Here is a 14,787-nt window from a genome sequence, read left to right as displayed (position 1 = left end):
AAAAAAACCGGCGACATTTTCTTTTGCCTTCTGCAGAGGAACAACAAGCTTGTCGTCTTCTGGCTTGCCGTTAAACCGATCTGGAAAAAAAAATCTGGTTTTGCCGGCTTTTGCAGGTAAGAAAACCAGAGGAAAAATGTTAAGACAAGGTGGATTGGATTATCATTGGCTCTCTGACTCTTCCCCACTTTCACTCGTTGACTGAGATGAGAAGACATCAGTTGAAGCGAGATGGGAAAAGGACAAAAGAGGAACAAAATTTCACGTTCACACCCATCATCTCAGGACCCACCAGATTTCATCACTTAAAAAACCTTGGGGGGGCTCGGCACTCTGCAGAGCAATAAACAAAACCGAGCTGACATGTTTTGATTCATGCTTTGAGCTGATCAGATCTCAAGCTCCGTTGCCGGTGAGAGAGTAATAGGCTCTGAAACGGCCTTCAGTTATGCCAACACTAGCCTCATCGCCTCCTCGGGTCCGCGTCTTCTTCCCCTCCTTCTGCATCCCCTGCCTCGTCTTCCTCTGCTTTCTCCCCCACGTTGCAGAGTCTCAGATCCAGGAGCAAGAGCAGCAGGTCCTGCTGAGGCTGAAGCAATCCTGGCACGACCCATCTTCCCTCGCCCACTGGGTCGCCTCCAATTCGTCCTCCCACTGCGCGTGGCCCGAGATCGCATGCCAGGAAGGCTTGGTCACCGAGCTCAATCTTGCCAACCTGAACATAAATTACTCGATCCCCGCGTTCATCTGCGACCTCAAGAATCTCACCAAGCTTGACGTCTCCAACAACAATATCCCTGGAGAGTTCCCCACAGCTCTCTACAGCTGTTCCAATCTCGTATACCTCGACCTGTCCCAGAATTACTTCCAAGGTCCTATTCCATCCGATATCGACCTAATGGCCGATCTTCAGGTCCTGATTCTCGCTGCCAATAGCTTCTCATCCGACGTCCCAGCGTCGGTCGCGAGGCTGCGGAGGCTGAGGATCCTTCACCTTTACCAGTCCAAGTATAACGGCACTTACCCTGAAGAGATTTTTAGCCTCGCTAGTCTTGAAGAACTGAGGCTTGGGGACAACGAAAAGTTGAAGCCGTCGCAGCTGCCACGGAACTTCACCGCCTTGAAGAAGCTGCGGTACTTCTCGATGGCGCAGACGAACCTGTACGGCGGAATCCCTGAGACGGTCGGCGATATGGAGGCTCTCGAGCACTTGGATTTGGGGGAGAATCGGTTGACCGGAGAAATCCCGGGTAGCATTTTCGCTCTGACGAACTTAACCGAGCTGTACGTGTACACGACCAATGTGTCCGGGTCGATCCCTCAGTCAGTGAGCGCGGCCAAACTGAGCGTGATCGATCTGTCAGATAATGATTTGACGGGGAACATACCTGAAGATTTCAGGAAGCTCAAGAATCTATCCAGGTTGAATTTAGAGTTCAATCAATTGTCCGGGGGAATCCCGGAAGGAATCGGGAGTCTTCCCGCTTTGAGCGACATCAGGCTGTCCAACAACTATTTGTCGGGCACCATCCCCCCGGACTTCGGCAAGTTTTCCGCACTCAGAAGATTTGAAGTAGCCTTCAACAACTTGACTGGCGCATTGCCAGAACAACTGTGCCACGGTGGCACGCTGTTCGGGTTGGCCGCTATGGGCAACAATCTCGGCGGGGAGTTGCCAAGGTCACTTGGAAATTGCAGTACTTTGTCCAGCGCGAGATTGAACAACAATGGATTCACCGGCAGTGTGCCTGGAGGACTCTGGATGTCACCGAACTTGACAACTTTGATCTTGAGTGGTAATGGATTAACTGGCAATCTTCCTGAGGAGTTGTCCCCGAACCTCACTCGGATCGAGATGAGCAACAACAAATTCTCTGGCAAGATACCTAGCATATTGTCATCCTGGAGGAACTTGGTGGTGTTTGATGCCAGTAACAACCTCCTCAGTGGCACTGTTCTGGCTGAATTAACCGAGCTTCCTTCTCTGACGACGCTTTTGCTAGATCAGAACAAGCTCTCTGGGAATCTTCCCACAGATATTGTTTCGTGGAACAAATTGAACACTCTGAATCTTAGTCACAACCAATTGGCGGGACCAATTCCTAGCAAAATCGGTCTTCTACCGGTACTCACGCAGTTGGACCTGTCTGAAAACCAATTGTCCGGCTTGATTCCTCCTGAAATCGGCCAGCTGAAGCTGACCCTTCTGAATTTATCCTCCAATCGCCTCAGCGGACGAATCCCAGACGGGTTAGAGAACGCCGCGTACAACTCCAGTTTCCTGAACAACCTGGGCCTCTGCGCATCCAATTCGTTCATGAGGCTCAATGTATGCAAATCCCAATCTGGTAGATCGAGCAAAAACTCGCCAGCAAATCTCGCCTTGATTGTGGTCTTGGCCATCGCTGCGGTGATATTCATTTTGTTGGCGGTGGTAATCACAATCAGAGCTTTCAGAAAGAAGGGAGACAGGTTTGATTCATCTCCAAAGCTAACCCCATTCCAAAGTTTGAATTTTACAGAATCGAATGTTCTGTCGGGATTGAAGGAGCATAATGTGATCGGAAGTGGCGGATCAGGAAAAGTATACAGAGTTATCGTGAATCGTTCTGGTGATGCAGTCGCGGTGAAAAGGATTTCAAATAGCCGAAAATTGGATGAGAAGCTGGAGAAGCAATTCTTAGCAGAAGTGGAGATACTTGGGAACATAAGGCATCTGAACATCATCAAATTGCTGTGCTGTATTACTTGTGAGGACTCGAAGCTCGTAGTGTACGAGTACATGGAAAATCGCAGCTTGGACCATTGGCTTCACAAGACGAAAAGATCGTCACCCGTCTCGGGTGTAGCCAACAATATGTTCTTGGATTGGCCCACAAGGTTGCAGATTGCGCTAGGAGCCGCTAAAGGACTTTGCTATATGCACAATGATTGTTCCCCGCCAATCATCCACCGAGACGTGAAATCAAGCAACATTCTCTTGGACTCCGAGTTCAATGCAAAAATTGCTGACTTTGGCCTTGCCAGGATGTTGGCCAAGCACGGAGAAGCCGTTACGATGACAGCTGTTGCCGGTTCTTTCGGCTACCTTGCACCAGGTTTGTCTATTCGCTTAACACGAGTTCATTTCAGCTATGCAAGTTCACCTTCTTCGTATCCTACCAGCAAGAATACTTAGTTATGCCATTCCTCTTCTTTGATGAATAACAGAGTATGCTCATACAAGAAGAGTTAATGAGAAGATCGACGTTTATAGCTTTGGAGTCGTTCTCTTGGAACTGACAACCGGGAGGGAGGCTAACGATGGGACCCAAGACATGTGCCTTGCGGATTGGGCATGGCATCACGTCCAAGATGGCAAGCCGATATCTGATGCGATAGACAAGGAGATCAACAAGGACTTGTACCTTGATGAAATAAGCAATGTCTTTAAGCTTGGGATCTTCTGCACCGCGACGTTGCCTTCCACGAGGCCTACGATGAAGGAGGTACTGCAAGTGCTGCTCAAACGTAGCGATCCGCGTTATGATGTTGAGAAGAAATCCCGCCGCAAATTCGATGTCGCCCCCCTCCTCGGAAATTCTAAGGACGAGGAAATGCTGCGTGGCGATTACTGTGCTCTTGAGTGCAATACTCACTGATTCTTAGCAGTTAAGACAGTAGCAGAAGCTTTGGGAAGAGATCTGTAATACTTCATCCACCTATCCTTCAAACAGACAAGCATCATTTGTTCGTCGAACCGTGTATTAGTGGCCCATACCTAAGACTAGTTTACGAATGTATACTATAGAATAGATAGGATATGTCGAGGACAAGGTTGTGCACTTGGTGGAGAAGGTATTGAACAAACCTGTATCGATTGAAGCAATAAAAGATCAAAGATGAAGAGCCCGCACTCCTGCTACTTAAGACTCGCGTCAGCAAATGAAAGCTGTCACCGTGGAGTGTCTGTGAATATCACCATGGAATGTCTGATATCTTGCCGCATTCGCGTCTCAGTGAAATTGGCAAATCCATTGATTGCTTGTGAGTAAGTAAATTTTAACTCAAGGCAGTTTCTGGGAATTGCTATTATGTTGATGCCGACACAAAGGATCCTGAGAAATGAGACCCATTTTCTTGGTAGCATTGATTTTTAAGAACCGCACAACATCATCTCACGCATCCGCAACATTGTTTACGGCAACTTCTGTCCAAATTGTGACATGGATAAGGCAAGGTCATGAATTGGTACTATGCGATCAGTAACTTTGAAATGATTTAGCAGATAAAGGGATTTAAAGGAAAACGCAGACAGTTCACAACAATGTAGGGTGATTTTTCCTTGAGCTTATCTCTGATGGAAACATGCACAAAAATGAAATCCCTGAGAAGTTGCATCTAAAATAGTAACCCATTCTATTGATATCCTGAGAAAACGGTGGGAAGCATACAAAATTTAAAAACCGAGATTCTCATGTCAAACGGAGAAACTCCAGGGTCATTCCGTCTCGAGGTATTTTCAATGAAAGGCCAACAAGAAGGGCAGCTCCGATGCCTGAGCCATCATTCAAAAGCGCAGTCACCATATTCTCAGCAACTTCCAGCAACTCCTGGAGAGTGGCCTCCACGCAGTTCCGGAATTTGGTGTGGTGATCGAACTGACCTCAGTCCAGTGCTATAACTGATCTCTGCTTCTCCCCATCCCTGAGCGAGGGTATCTCTTCCCAGATTCTTCAGGATGCCAAATATCCCTGCAGCAGCAAGACGAGCACCTCATGTGGGCGACTATGCCGCATAGAACGACTGCAGCTGTCCTCATTCTCAATAAGGTGTTAGATATCTGAGGACGGACGAATCAGCATCAGCTCTAGGGGACTCCGTAATTCTTAAAGTGGGAACCTGAATTTAGGAAAGTGAAGCATTAAATAAGCGATTCATGGATTTAGCTGCAGATGATTACGGATAAGAGACTAAGAACTATCTTTCATTGTTCCAGAAACGTGGCCCATTGGATTTGCATTTGAACTCCCTGAATATCCATTTGTTACAATTGATCTACGCTGCAAAAGAATTTCTTTGATTAGAGATTACTTCTTCATTACTGCCACATAGAACTGAAGTGAAAAAGCTATGCCATGAGAGACACCACAGGCATGATATTAGGCTGGAGATAGGCTGATTCCGCCAAGATATCCCTTAAATCCCCACCACCACGAGGTCAGAAGATGTGTCGACGTGTCATGGCAGACATGTCGGGAGTCGTGCAAATTTGCGACAGAAGCTTAGGAAACCCAACCATTTCATGCTCATATCAAGAAGCAGTGAGGGTTAAAATTTATAATAGTACCCCAATATGAAATGAATTTTCAGCTTCGGTGGAATGATCCCCGAAAAATGCTGACTCCTCAGCCATTCTTAACAAAACTATCCTGGATTCAAACTCTTGTCATCCAGGGTTTCATCTCATTATGTCCGTGGAAGGTGCGACGATGACCGGAAATTGCCCCTTTCTGTGTTGATGACCCACGAGGACAAAGACGGTTTAGTCACCGACCACCATACATTTGCCATACTCAGTAAGTTCAGTCCACCTTCTTTCAAGAAAAGCATTTTAAATCTCGACAATTAAAGAACAAGTCCAGCAGTAAACATCAGGAAAACGACACGGAAGTAAGTTTGATAAGTTGAAACCAGAGGACCACAGTAAGCGTACTGACCATTTTCACTGTGATTTGCAATAAGGAGAGAGAACAGGCTAAGCATGAAGGAGGCTGTGTTTGGCAACACTGGAGTACCGGTGAGTTTTGAGTGCTGAAGATGGAAAAGAAATTTGACAATACCAGACAGCCAAGCACCGAACGTTGTTAGTTTATTATCGATACTCAAAGGCGAACATGGTAGGTGTTAGCAACATAATTGGGTAAAAGACCTAAGAAGTAAAAGAACTTACCATCTCTCATGATTGAGGCGGAGGACCGTGCCGCTTGGGCATGTATCCGCTCAACATAAGCAGCACTTGTTCCAGTGCCGAAATATGACAGCAGCAACAACATCCGGGTTGGAACGTCTACCTCCACCCAACGTTCAAATTGTATCACTAACTTACATCAACTAAGCAAGTCAAGGAATCCTGACTATGAAATCCCATTCGAAGCCAGTTGACAGAAAGCGCTGGACCATGCATTAGTAACGCCTAATTCTTCTTCTTGCTTTTCTTTAAACGAGTGTTGCCTAGTCCAGATTGATGCAGAAGAAAATAAGTAGCATACATAAGAATCTTAAAAGATCTCATTTGGTTTCAGCTAAACCATAAAGAACAAAGTACCCTTTACCAAAGCTGCCACATGGATGTCAATGGAGGTGGATGGATCTGCCAGCATGCATCCATTTTGGGTGCAGGCATTGTTGAAGTTTGGTTTGTAAAATAAAAACTGCCTTTTCAATCTCCACATAGAATAGAAAGAAGAGTGCAAGTTTTTTTATTAATTAGAAGGCCACAATAGTCTTTCGGAATAAAGAAATAGGCAAGCGGGCTAGACCCCACTATATCCGTCTATGGTTGCGCAATTTTGACGCGATTATTAGATGCACTTAGCTCGCTTATGCACCGCGGACAGAAATAAACCTTAATTATTTTTATTTATTTATTTCTATTTCGAAATCATTTCTTTTTATAATTATATTCTATATTATTAATTATGACTGTTCGGACATGACCGATTGCGTCCAAATGGTGGTTGTCACTTACAAACGATTGTGTCCGGATGATTGTTATCGATCACGAACGGTCATGTCCGAATTGTAATGTTTCGGATATAAATTGGTGCGATGTTTCTTACATGAATAAGTGCGATGTTTTGGACATAAATAGGTGCGTTCGTATATGGGCGGTTTGGACACCAAGAGGCGTGTTCTATTAGTATTATATAAAGGACAATTCTGTTCAATTTCTGTAGTTAACTTTTATTCTTTCGTTTTCCTTCAAAGAGAGACAGTCAATCTTCATTGTTTCGTACAGAGTTTTAGGAGATTTATTGGAATTGCTATCCACTATTCTCATCGTGACTTTGTTGTATCTTGAAGGGAATTTGCCAAAAACCTATAGCAATTTTGTGGGGCAAATTGATTCTAAAAGAGAGTGATTACAAGCCTCAAAGTTCGACTACATTGTTACTCCATTCCATCATATTTTCCAACGGGCATAACAACAGTCAATCACAAGACAAATTAATACGGTTATCATCTGCGGTGTTTGCTTTCGAGAATCCTTTTGTCCATTCGATTAGAGCGTCTCGGATGTGATCGGTGATCGCCTAACCGGAAACGAGAAGGTGAAACCGAGCTCCCTTTGTCTACCAAGGAAAGATGTGAATCTTCACCTTCTATGGCAATAAATTTCGCTAATGCCGAATCGGGAATTATCTAGATGACAGAGACTCACATTCGAACTTTCGGTTGACAAATGAGTTGGTTTATGTTAGACTAATTAAATATTAAACCACGTTTTCATTTATCGGCTTAACATTTTAGAACAATCGGCGGTTGTCCAACAAAATCTCAAATGATATCATAGCCAATGTTATCAACTTGCAATCCAGCTTGCACCCGAGGTGGGGTGGTGAAGTTGTTATGCCACATCGCATGATAACGGGTTTTATATGCTTTATATTTATGTGGTCTTCCCCCAACGATCAGCTTAAACTTTTGGATTGAGCTTTCTAATATGGTATCAAAACCATTGTTATTCGCTCGTAATCTCGGCCCTTAGGTGAGCTCATCCGGCCTATGTTTTTTTTTTTTTTTTACCTTTTCAAATTACTTTTAAGATGGGTGCCAAAATTTGTAGAATATTATTTACCAAACGCTTGCATTTTATTAAAGCCATGTACTCTAAAGTCTTTTACATTTATGCAAAAGGCATTTTCTAAGTTTAAACAAGATGAACGAGTTGTTACGAATCTTCACCCACGTTACTAAGCAATGAAGGATTGGTTTGCAAGATTCTAAAGCAATTTCCTTTTCAGAATAATATAATCGTGAGCAGCTCGACATATTTTATTCTCAACCTCAAAATTGCAACCAGCTTACCTAGGATTTTAAATTAATATGTTTGGATAAGTGCGTTGGATGTCCTAAAATTGAGAAAAATCCAAAAAAAAGGGCATGAAGTTCTCTTGTTTTTTCAAATAAGGGCCCAAAGTGAATTATATTTCAAATAAAGGCCTAAAATGAAATAGTACGTTTCAATTAAGGGCTCGAAGTGGTCATAATGTTTCAAACAAGGGTCCGGCCTGAAGGGCGTTTTCGTCATTTCACATTTTAATTTTTTATTCTTTTTTCTAATTAAAAAAAAAACCACTCATAGGCGGGAGGATCGCCCCTCCGGCCTGTGGCCGCCGACCCACCGCTGGTGGGGGGTTAGCGAGCGCTGCGAAGGCCGGCGGGGTCTCCAGCGACCCCGCCGGTCGGAGGCAAGGGCCAGTGGTCCCCGCCCGGATCGGGGGTCACCGATCGTCACCCAAGATCGAGCCGGGGTCGCCTTGACCGGGCGACCCCCCCACTAGCGATAGGATGACGGCCGGCGGTCCCCAATCCGGGTGGGGACCGTCGGCCCTCACCCGGATCCAGGAGAGGGCCCGACCCTCTCCCGATTTTGGCGAGGGCCAAAGGCCCTCATCTCTAGTCGGCTGGGTCGTCGGCCCTCGCCGGGACGCCTGGGACCCCGCCAGCCTTTCCCACCCCCGCTTAACGCCCTCCGGCGGTGGGGCGGTGGCCATAGGCGGGAGGGCTGCCCCTCCCGCTTGTGAACATCCACTTTCTCTTTTTTTTTTTTTTTTTTTTTTTTTGAGGAAACAGATAACAAAAATATAAAAAAAAAATAAAAAAAAATAAATAAGTAAAAAGACTAAAATGCCCTTAAATCAGGCCCTTTTTTAGATTTTATGGTCATTTCAAACCCTTATTTGAAACAGTGTTCATTTGGAGTCCTTATTTGAGAAAACACGAGGACTTTGAGCCCTTTTTTTGGATTTTTCCCCCACGAAATTTGTCGTTAAAAGTACAATTGAGTTCTAAAACTTTCAAAAAAGTGCAATCGAGCCCTAAAACTTGTCACGAATATGCAATCGAGTCCTAAAGTTTTCAAAAGATGCAATTAAAGGAAGGACTTAATTACACCTATTTGACGAGTTTTAAGATTTAATCGCACTTTTTAAAAGTTTTAGGAATAAGTGACACTTTCTTCGTGGCTTTTAGAACTTTCAACGCGTTTTTATTGGTAAACCGTATGAAAAGCACAAAACATGAAAATCTTGATGGTCGTTGGCTAATCTACTTCACAGCGTGAGCCTTGAGGGGGGGAGGCAAAGCAAGTCAAAGTCTCCCACCATCTTTGCATGCTTATGAAAAAGTGCGCCCGGATACGGGTCACGATCCATAGATGCGAGCACACGAATGCACGATCCATGTAATTCTAAAGCCAGCCTCGTCAAAGGGTTTGAGGAGAGCCGAAGTTGACATGTGGAAGTTATGTGTTGCTCGGAATGTACATCGGCATAGCCAAGATTGGCCACCTAATGAAGTTTGTCGGTCCAGATTAAATTCAGCACATATATTACATTTGTGAAAGGGAAAATGATACGAATGGTCTCTGAACTTTAGTCCAATGCGCAATGTCGTCCTCGAACTTTCATTTTGTTCGATTCGGCTCCTAAACTTTATCCCAACGTGCAATGTCGTCCCCGAACTTTTGATACATATTCAAATTAGTCTTAGAACTAAATGAAATATTCAATGTTGTCCCCGAACTTGAATTAATGAAAGGATTGCATTAGATATTTCCATATAGTCCATATACTAACTTGAACATATATCAAAAGTTTAGGAATCACATTGAACAAATTAAAAATTCAAGGACAACATTGCATGTTCAAGAACCACATTGCACATCGAGTCAAAGTTCAAGGATCATTCGTGTCATTATCCCAATGCATAATGATTCCTCCTTACAACGAGAATGCTACTAAAGGAGCCTCGACGGCCTGTCTGTTTGATTTACAGGGACGATGGGCTCTATAGATGCGTTTTTTATTTTAATATGCCGGCCCGCATGTCCTGTACCCCCAATTTATAATCATTTTTTTTTATTCCCTAATGGGGGAATACCCTCTATTTGTTTTATGCCCAAGGGATCCCGAGGTTCGGACAAAGTGTCGAACCAAGCATTTTAAGGACTTACTTAGGTCCGATAGGGAGGAACGTGTAAAACTAGGAATGTTTTTGCCTTGTGCGGAGGTTTCGCTTCTTTCATCCGTTGACCGAGATGAGACATCGGTGGAGCAAAATGGAACCAAAATCTTGGGCTCTGTTGAGCAATAAACAAAAGCAAACGAACACGTTTTGCTTCAAGTTCGCCTTGAACTGATAGATCTCATCTCAAGGCGGCAACACCGAAGACTACGAACGACCTTTGTTGATGCATCAAGGCTACACGATCTATTTTCTGTTGAGTCGGTTTGTTAGAGTCCTATTTTGTAGGGTTGTTTAGTTGCATGTTATCTATTACGTTAGTTTGTTGCAGATTTATTCTATTAGTTTGTTGCAGATTTATTTTGTTAGTTTGTTGCAGATATTTATGGATCAAGCAATCTGTTGCTTAGTGGGTAACGTGTGTTTAGTGGGCAACAAACAAAGTTTTAGTCTGCACTTAAGTATTTTTCAGTTTTACGAATAAAGAGAAGTAGTTTTTCCTTTCCATACGTTACGCTTGCTGCAAATACATAGCTTTTGATGTCAATTCTCCTTTTTGTTCTTTGAGAAAACAACATTGGTATCAGAGCCTTCTTGATCTTAAGGGGCTGTGAGTGACTTGTGAGATTGATTGAGAGGAGTGTCTGCATCCATAGAAGACGAAGGCAAGATGGAGACAGGATTGAGTGTTTTTTCAATGACTCCACCAGTGTTTGATGGAGAAAATTATCAAGCCTGGGCGGTGAGAATGCAAGCCTATCTAGAGGGTTGTGATTTTTGGGAAGCTGTGGAACAAGATTATGAAGTTGCTCCCCTTCCCGACAATCCAACCATCAATCGAATCAAACTTCACAAGGAGAGGACGACAAGGAAGGCAAAGGCAAAGTCTTGTTTATATGCTGCTGTCTCACCTGCTATTTTCGGTAGAATTATGGCTTGTGAATCAGCCAAAGCTATCTAGGACTTCCTCAAAGCTGAGTATCAAGGAGATGAGAGGATCAGAAGCATGAAGGGGCTAAATCTGATCACGGAATTCGAGAGATCACGGATGAAGGAGTCCGAGACAATTAAGGAGTATTCTGATAAGTTGATAAGCATTGCAAATCAGGCAAGAGTTCTAGGCACCGACCTCTCCGATAATAGGCTAATGCAGAAAATTCTTGTCTCTTTGCCCGAAAGGTTTGAGGCAACCATTGCCTCTTTGGAGAATACCAAGGATTTGTCTCAGATCAAGTTGGCAGAATTGCTTAGTGCTCTGCAAGCACAAGAGCAGAGGAGGTTAATGAGGCTGGAAGGAAGTACAGAAGGAGCTTTGCGGGCCAAAGAACAACAGAATATAGGAGGGAAAGGCAAGAAGTGGAAAGGGAAGAAATGTAATGGCGGTAGTGGTTCGGAAGCTGCTGCAAGAGAGAACAATGCAGGTAACTCCAAGAACAATTGGGGAAGGCATTCCTCATGTCAGCCTTGTGGAAAACAGAATCATCCGCACTTTAGGTGTTGGAAGAGGCCGGATGTGAAGTGCAAAAAATGTCGTAAGCTTGGACACATTGAGAAGTTACGCAAAGAGAAGGGAGATCGGCGGCAAGGTGAGGCACATGCCGCAACCCAACAAGAGGTAGATCAACTGTTTGTTGCCTCTTGTTTCTCTTCTAGTACTCCATGTGAAAGTTGGCTTGTTGATAGTGGTTGCACAAACCACATGACAAGTGCTGAAAAGTTATTTATAGATCTTGACAAGTCATTGAAGTCAAGAGTGAGGATTGGGAATGGGGAGTACTTAGAAGTGAAAGGTAAAGGGACTGTAGCAATAAAGAGTTGTGCTGGAACTAAACTAGTTTCTGATGTGATGTATGTGCTTGAGATTGATCGAAATTTGCTGAGTGTGGGACAGTTGGTAGAAAAGGGATTTAAGGTGATATTTGAAGAGGGGAAGTGTTTAATCTTTGACTCCGGTGGTCGGGAGCTGTTCAAGATAAAGATGCAACAGAAGAGTATTTCTCTGAATCCTCTCGAGAAAGAGCAAGTGGCATTCAAGTGCCGGGCCGGTGATTCAGAGATATGGCACAAGAGGCTGGGGCACTTTCATCACAAAGGCGTGCTATTCATGCAAAGGAATGAAATGGCAACTGGGTTACCAAGCCTGGAGGAGCAAATCACAAAATGCAAGGCTTGTTTGGTGGGCAAACAGACAAGACTTCCCTTCAAGGAATCCACTTGGAGAGCTACGGAGAAGCTGCAACTGATTCATACAGATCTCTGTGGTCCACAAGTGACTCCTTCACTAAATGGCAGCAGGTATTTCATTATTTTCATTGATGATTATACCAGAATGTGCTGGATTTACTTCATGAAGCAAAAGTCGGAAGTTGCTGAGGTATTTCTGAAGTTTAAAAGATGGGTTGAGAACCAAAGTGGTTGTAAGATTCGGGTCATCGGATCTGATAATGGAACGTAATACACCTCGCAGAGGTTTAATTCTTTCCGTGAAGAGGCTGGAATTGAGCATCGGCTTACCGCTCCTTACTCTCCACAGCAAAATGGAGTAAGTGAGAGGAAGAATAGAACCATTATGGAGATGACTAGGTGTCTGCTGCATGAGAAGAATCATCAAAGAATTTTGGGCAGAAGAAGAAAACACAACAGTTTTTTTGCTGAATAGGCTGCCTACAAGGGTATTGGAGAAGAAAACTCCCTTTGAAGCTTGGTTTGGTGTCAAGCCAATTCTAAGAAATTTGAAGGTGTTTGGTTGTCTGTGTTTTTCTCATATTCCACACGTCAAGAAAGACAAGTCGGGGGAGAAAGTGGAACCTGGAATCTTTGTTGGCTACGGTTTAGTGTCAAAAGCCTACGGGATCTTTCAACCACAAACAGGGGAAGGTGATCACTAGTAGGGATGTTCGGTTCCTAGAAGATGAGCAATGGGGCCGGACGAGATGAGTTACAAGGGAAGCACAAGGAGGTCTCACTTGGAACCCGACCGGTGGTAGATGATGTTCCGAGTTAGAGGTACTAGATCTCCGATCGATATATATCGGAGGTGTAGTGTGGCTGTTTTGGAACCCGCTGGTTATGAGGAAGCTAAAAGTTATCAGAAGTGGATGAATGCAATGAAGGAAGTGTTGACTATGATAGAAAAGAACCGGACATGGGAGCTAGTGGAGAGGCCCGAAGACGGGAAGGTAATTGGAGTAAAATGGGTTTTCAAGACCAAACTCAATCCCGATGGCTCGGTGAATAAGCATAAGGCCAGGTTGGTGGTGAAGGGATATGCACGAGTTTGGGGAGTTGATTTCTCAGAAACCTTTGCTCCTGTTGCAAGATTAGATACAATTAGAATGACTCTTGCTTTGGCGGCTCAACAAGGATGGAAGGTGTATCAGTTAGATGTGAAATCTACTTTTTTGAATGGAGTATTGCGGGAGGAGATTTATGTTGAGCAGACGGAAGGTTTTGTCACATCGGGCCCGGAGGAGAAAGTTTATTTGCTGAAAAAGGCTCTCTATGGCTTGAGGCAAGCTCCCGGAGCATGGTATAGTAAGATGGATGAGCATTTGCTGGGTCTAGGTTTCAAGAAAAGTCTTAGTGAATCCACTCTATATATCAAGAGGTTAGTATCCGACTTAGTGGTGGTGTCTCTTTATGTAGATGATATGCTAGTGACAGGAAATAATAGTACTCAGATTATTGCATTTAAGCCGGAGATGATGAAGATGTTTGAAATGACCGATCTTGGTGAGATGTCATATTTTACGGGGATGGAGATTAGGCGGACTCAGAATGAAATTTTTATCTGTCAAAAGAAGTACTTGAAGGAGATCCTGAAGAGATTCAACATGGAGGAGTGCAAGAGTGTGAGTACTCCAATGGGTCAGAAGGAAAAGTTTCAAAAGAAGGATGGATCGGAACACACGGATGAAAGAGTTTATAGAAGTTTGATCACTTGTCTAATGTATCTCATCGCAACTAGGCCGGACATCATGTTTACTGTAAGTGTCTTGTCTAGATTTCTTAATTGTGCAAGTCAGTTGCATATGGTAGCTGCAAAGAGGGTGTTGAGGTACTTGAAAGGTACTCTTTCATATGGAATTAAGTTCTGCAAAATTCAGGAGTTTAAGTTGCGGGGGTATTCTGATAGTGATTAGGCGGGATCAGTGGATGATATGAGGAGCACTTCAGGTTATTGCTTTACATTTGGGTCGGCATGCTTTTCCTGGTGTTCAAAGAAGCAGGAAATAGTAGCACAATCAACTGCAAGCTGAGTTTATTGCAGCTCTGCAGCGGTGTGAATCAAGCATTATGGTTGAAGAAGGCGATGGATGATCTGCATTTGGAGCAAGAAGAAGGCATAGAAGTATTTGTGGACAATCAAGCTACTCTGGCCATTTCACAGAATCCAGTATTTCATGGAAAAACAAAGCATTTTAAGGTCGGGTATTTCTTCTTGAGAGAAGTGCAAAAGGCTGGAGAGGTGAACCCGGTGTACTGCGAGTTCGAGAAAATCAAATTGCGAGATATATTCACTAAGTCGTTTCATGTTGGTCGATTCGAACTTCTCGG

The 14,787-nt window shown here is 43.9% G+C and overlaps 1 protein-coding gene and 1 pseudogene across 1 annotated transcript; one reads left to right on the top strand and one right to left on the bottom strand.

The window, feature by feature from the left end:
- Positions 1-337: 337 nt before the first annotated feature.
- Positions 338-4,074, top strand: LOC115740588 (receptor-like protein kinase 5). Its single transcript, XM_048277345.1, has 3 exons — positions 338-390; positions 428-3,098; positions 3,211-4,074. Exons 2-3 carry the CDS (start codon positions 449-451, stop codon positions 3,639-3,641), a joined length of 3,081 nt encoding a protein of 1,026 aa, XP_048133302.1. The 5' UTR covers positions 338-390; positions 428-448; the 3' UTR covers positions 3,642-4,074.
- A 312-nt stretch (positions 4,075-4,386) lies between these two features.
- On the bottom strand, positions 4,387-6,035 carry LOC125314855 (annotated as a pseudogene).
- Between the last annotated feature and the right edge of the window lie 8,752 nt (positions 6,036-14,787).

This window comes from Rhodamnia argentea, chromosome 4, assembly GCF_020921035.1.
Source record: "Rhodamnia argentea isolate NSW1041297 chromosome 4, ASM2092103v1, whole genome shotgun sequence".
Classification (NCBI taxonomy): Eukaryota; Viridiplantae; Streptophyta; class Magnoliopsida; order Myrtales; family Myrtaceae; genus Rhodamnia; species Rhodamnia argentea.
Note: the sequence above shows the minus strand (reverse complement) of the source record. Positions and strands in the feature narration are given on the sequence as shown.

Coding starts and splice junctions, on each gene's coding strand:
- LOC115740588 (XM_048277345.1), top strand. CDS start 449: ATGCCAACACTAGCCTCATCGCCTCCTCGGGTCCGCGTCTTCTTCCCC. Junction 3,099..3,210: donor TTTCGGCTACCTTGCACCAG/GTTTGTCTATTC, acceptor GATGAATAACAG/AGTATGCTCATACAAGAAGA.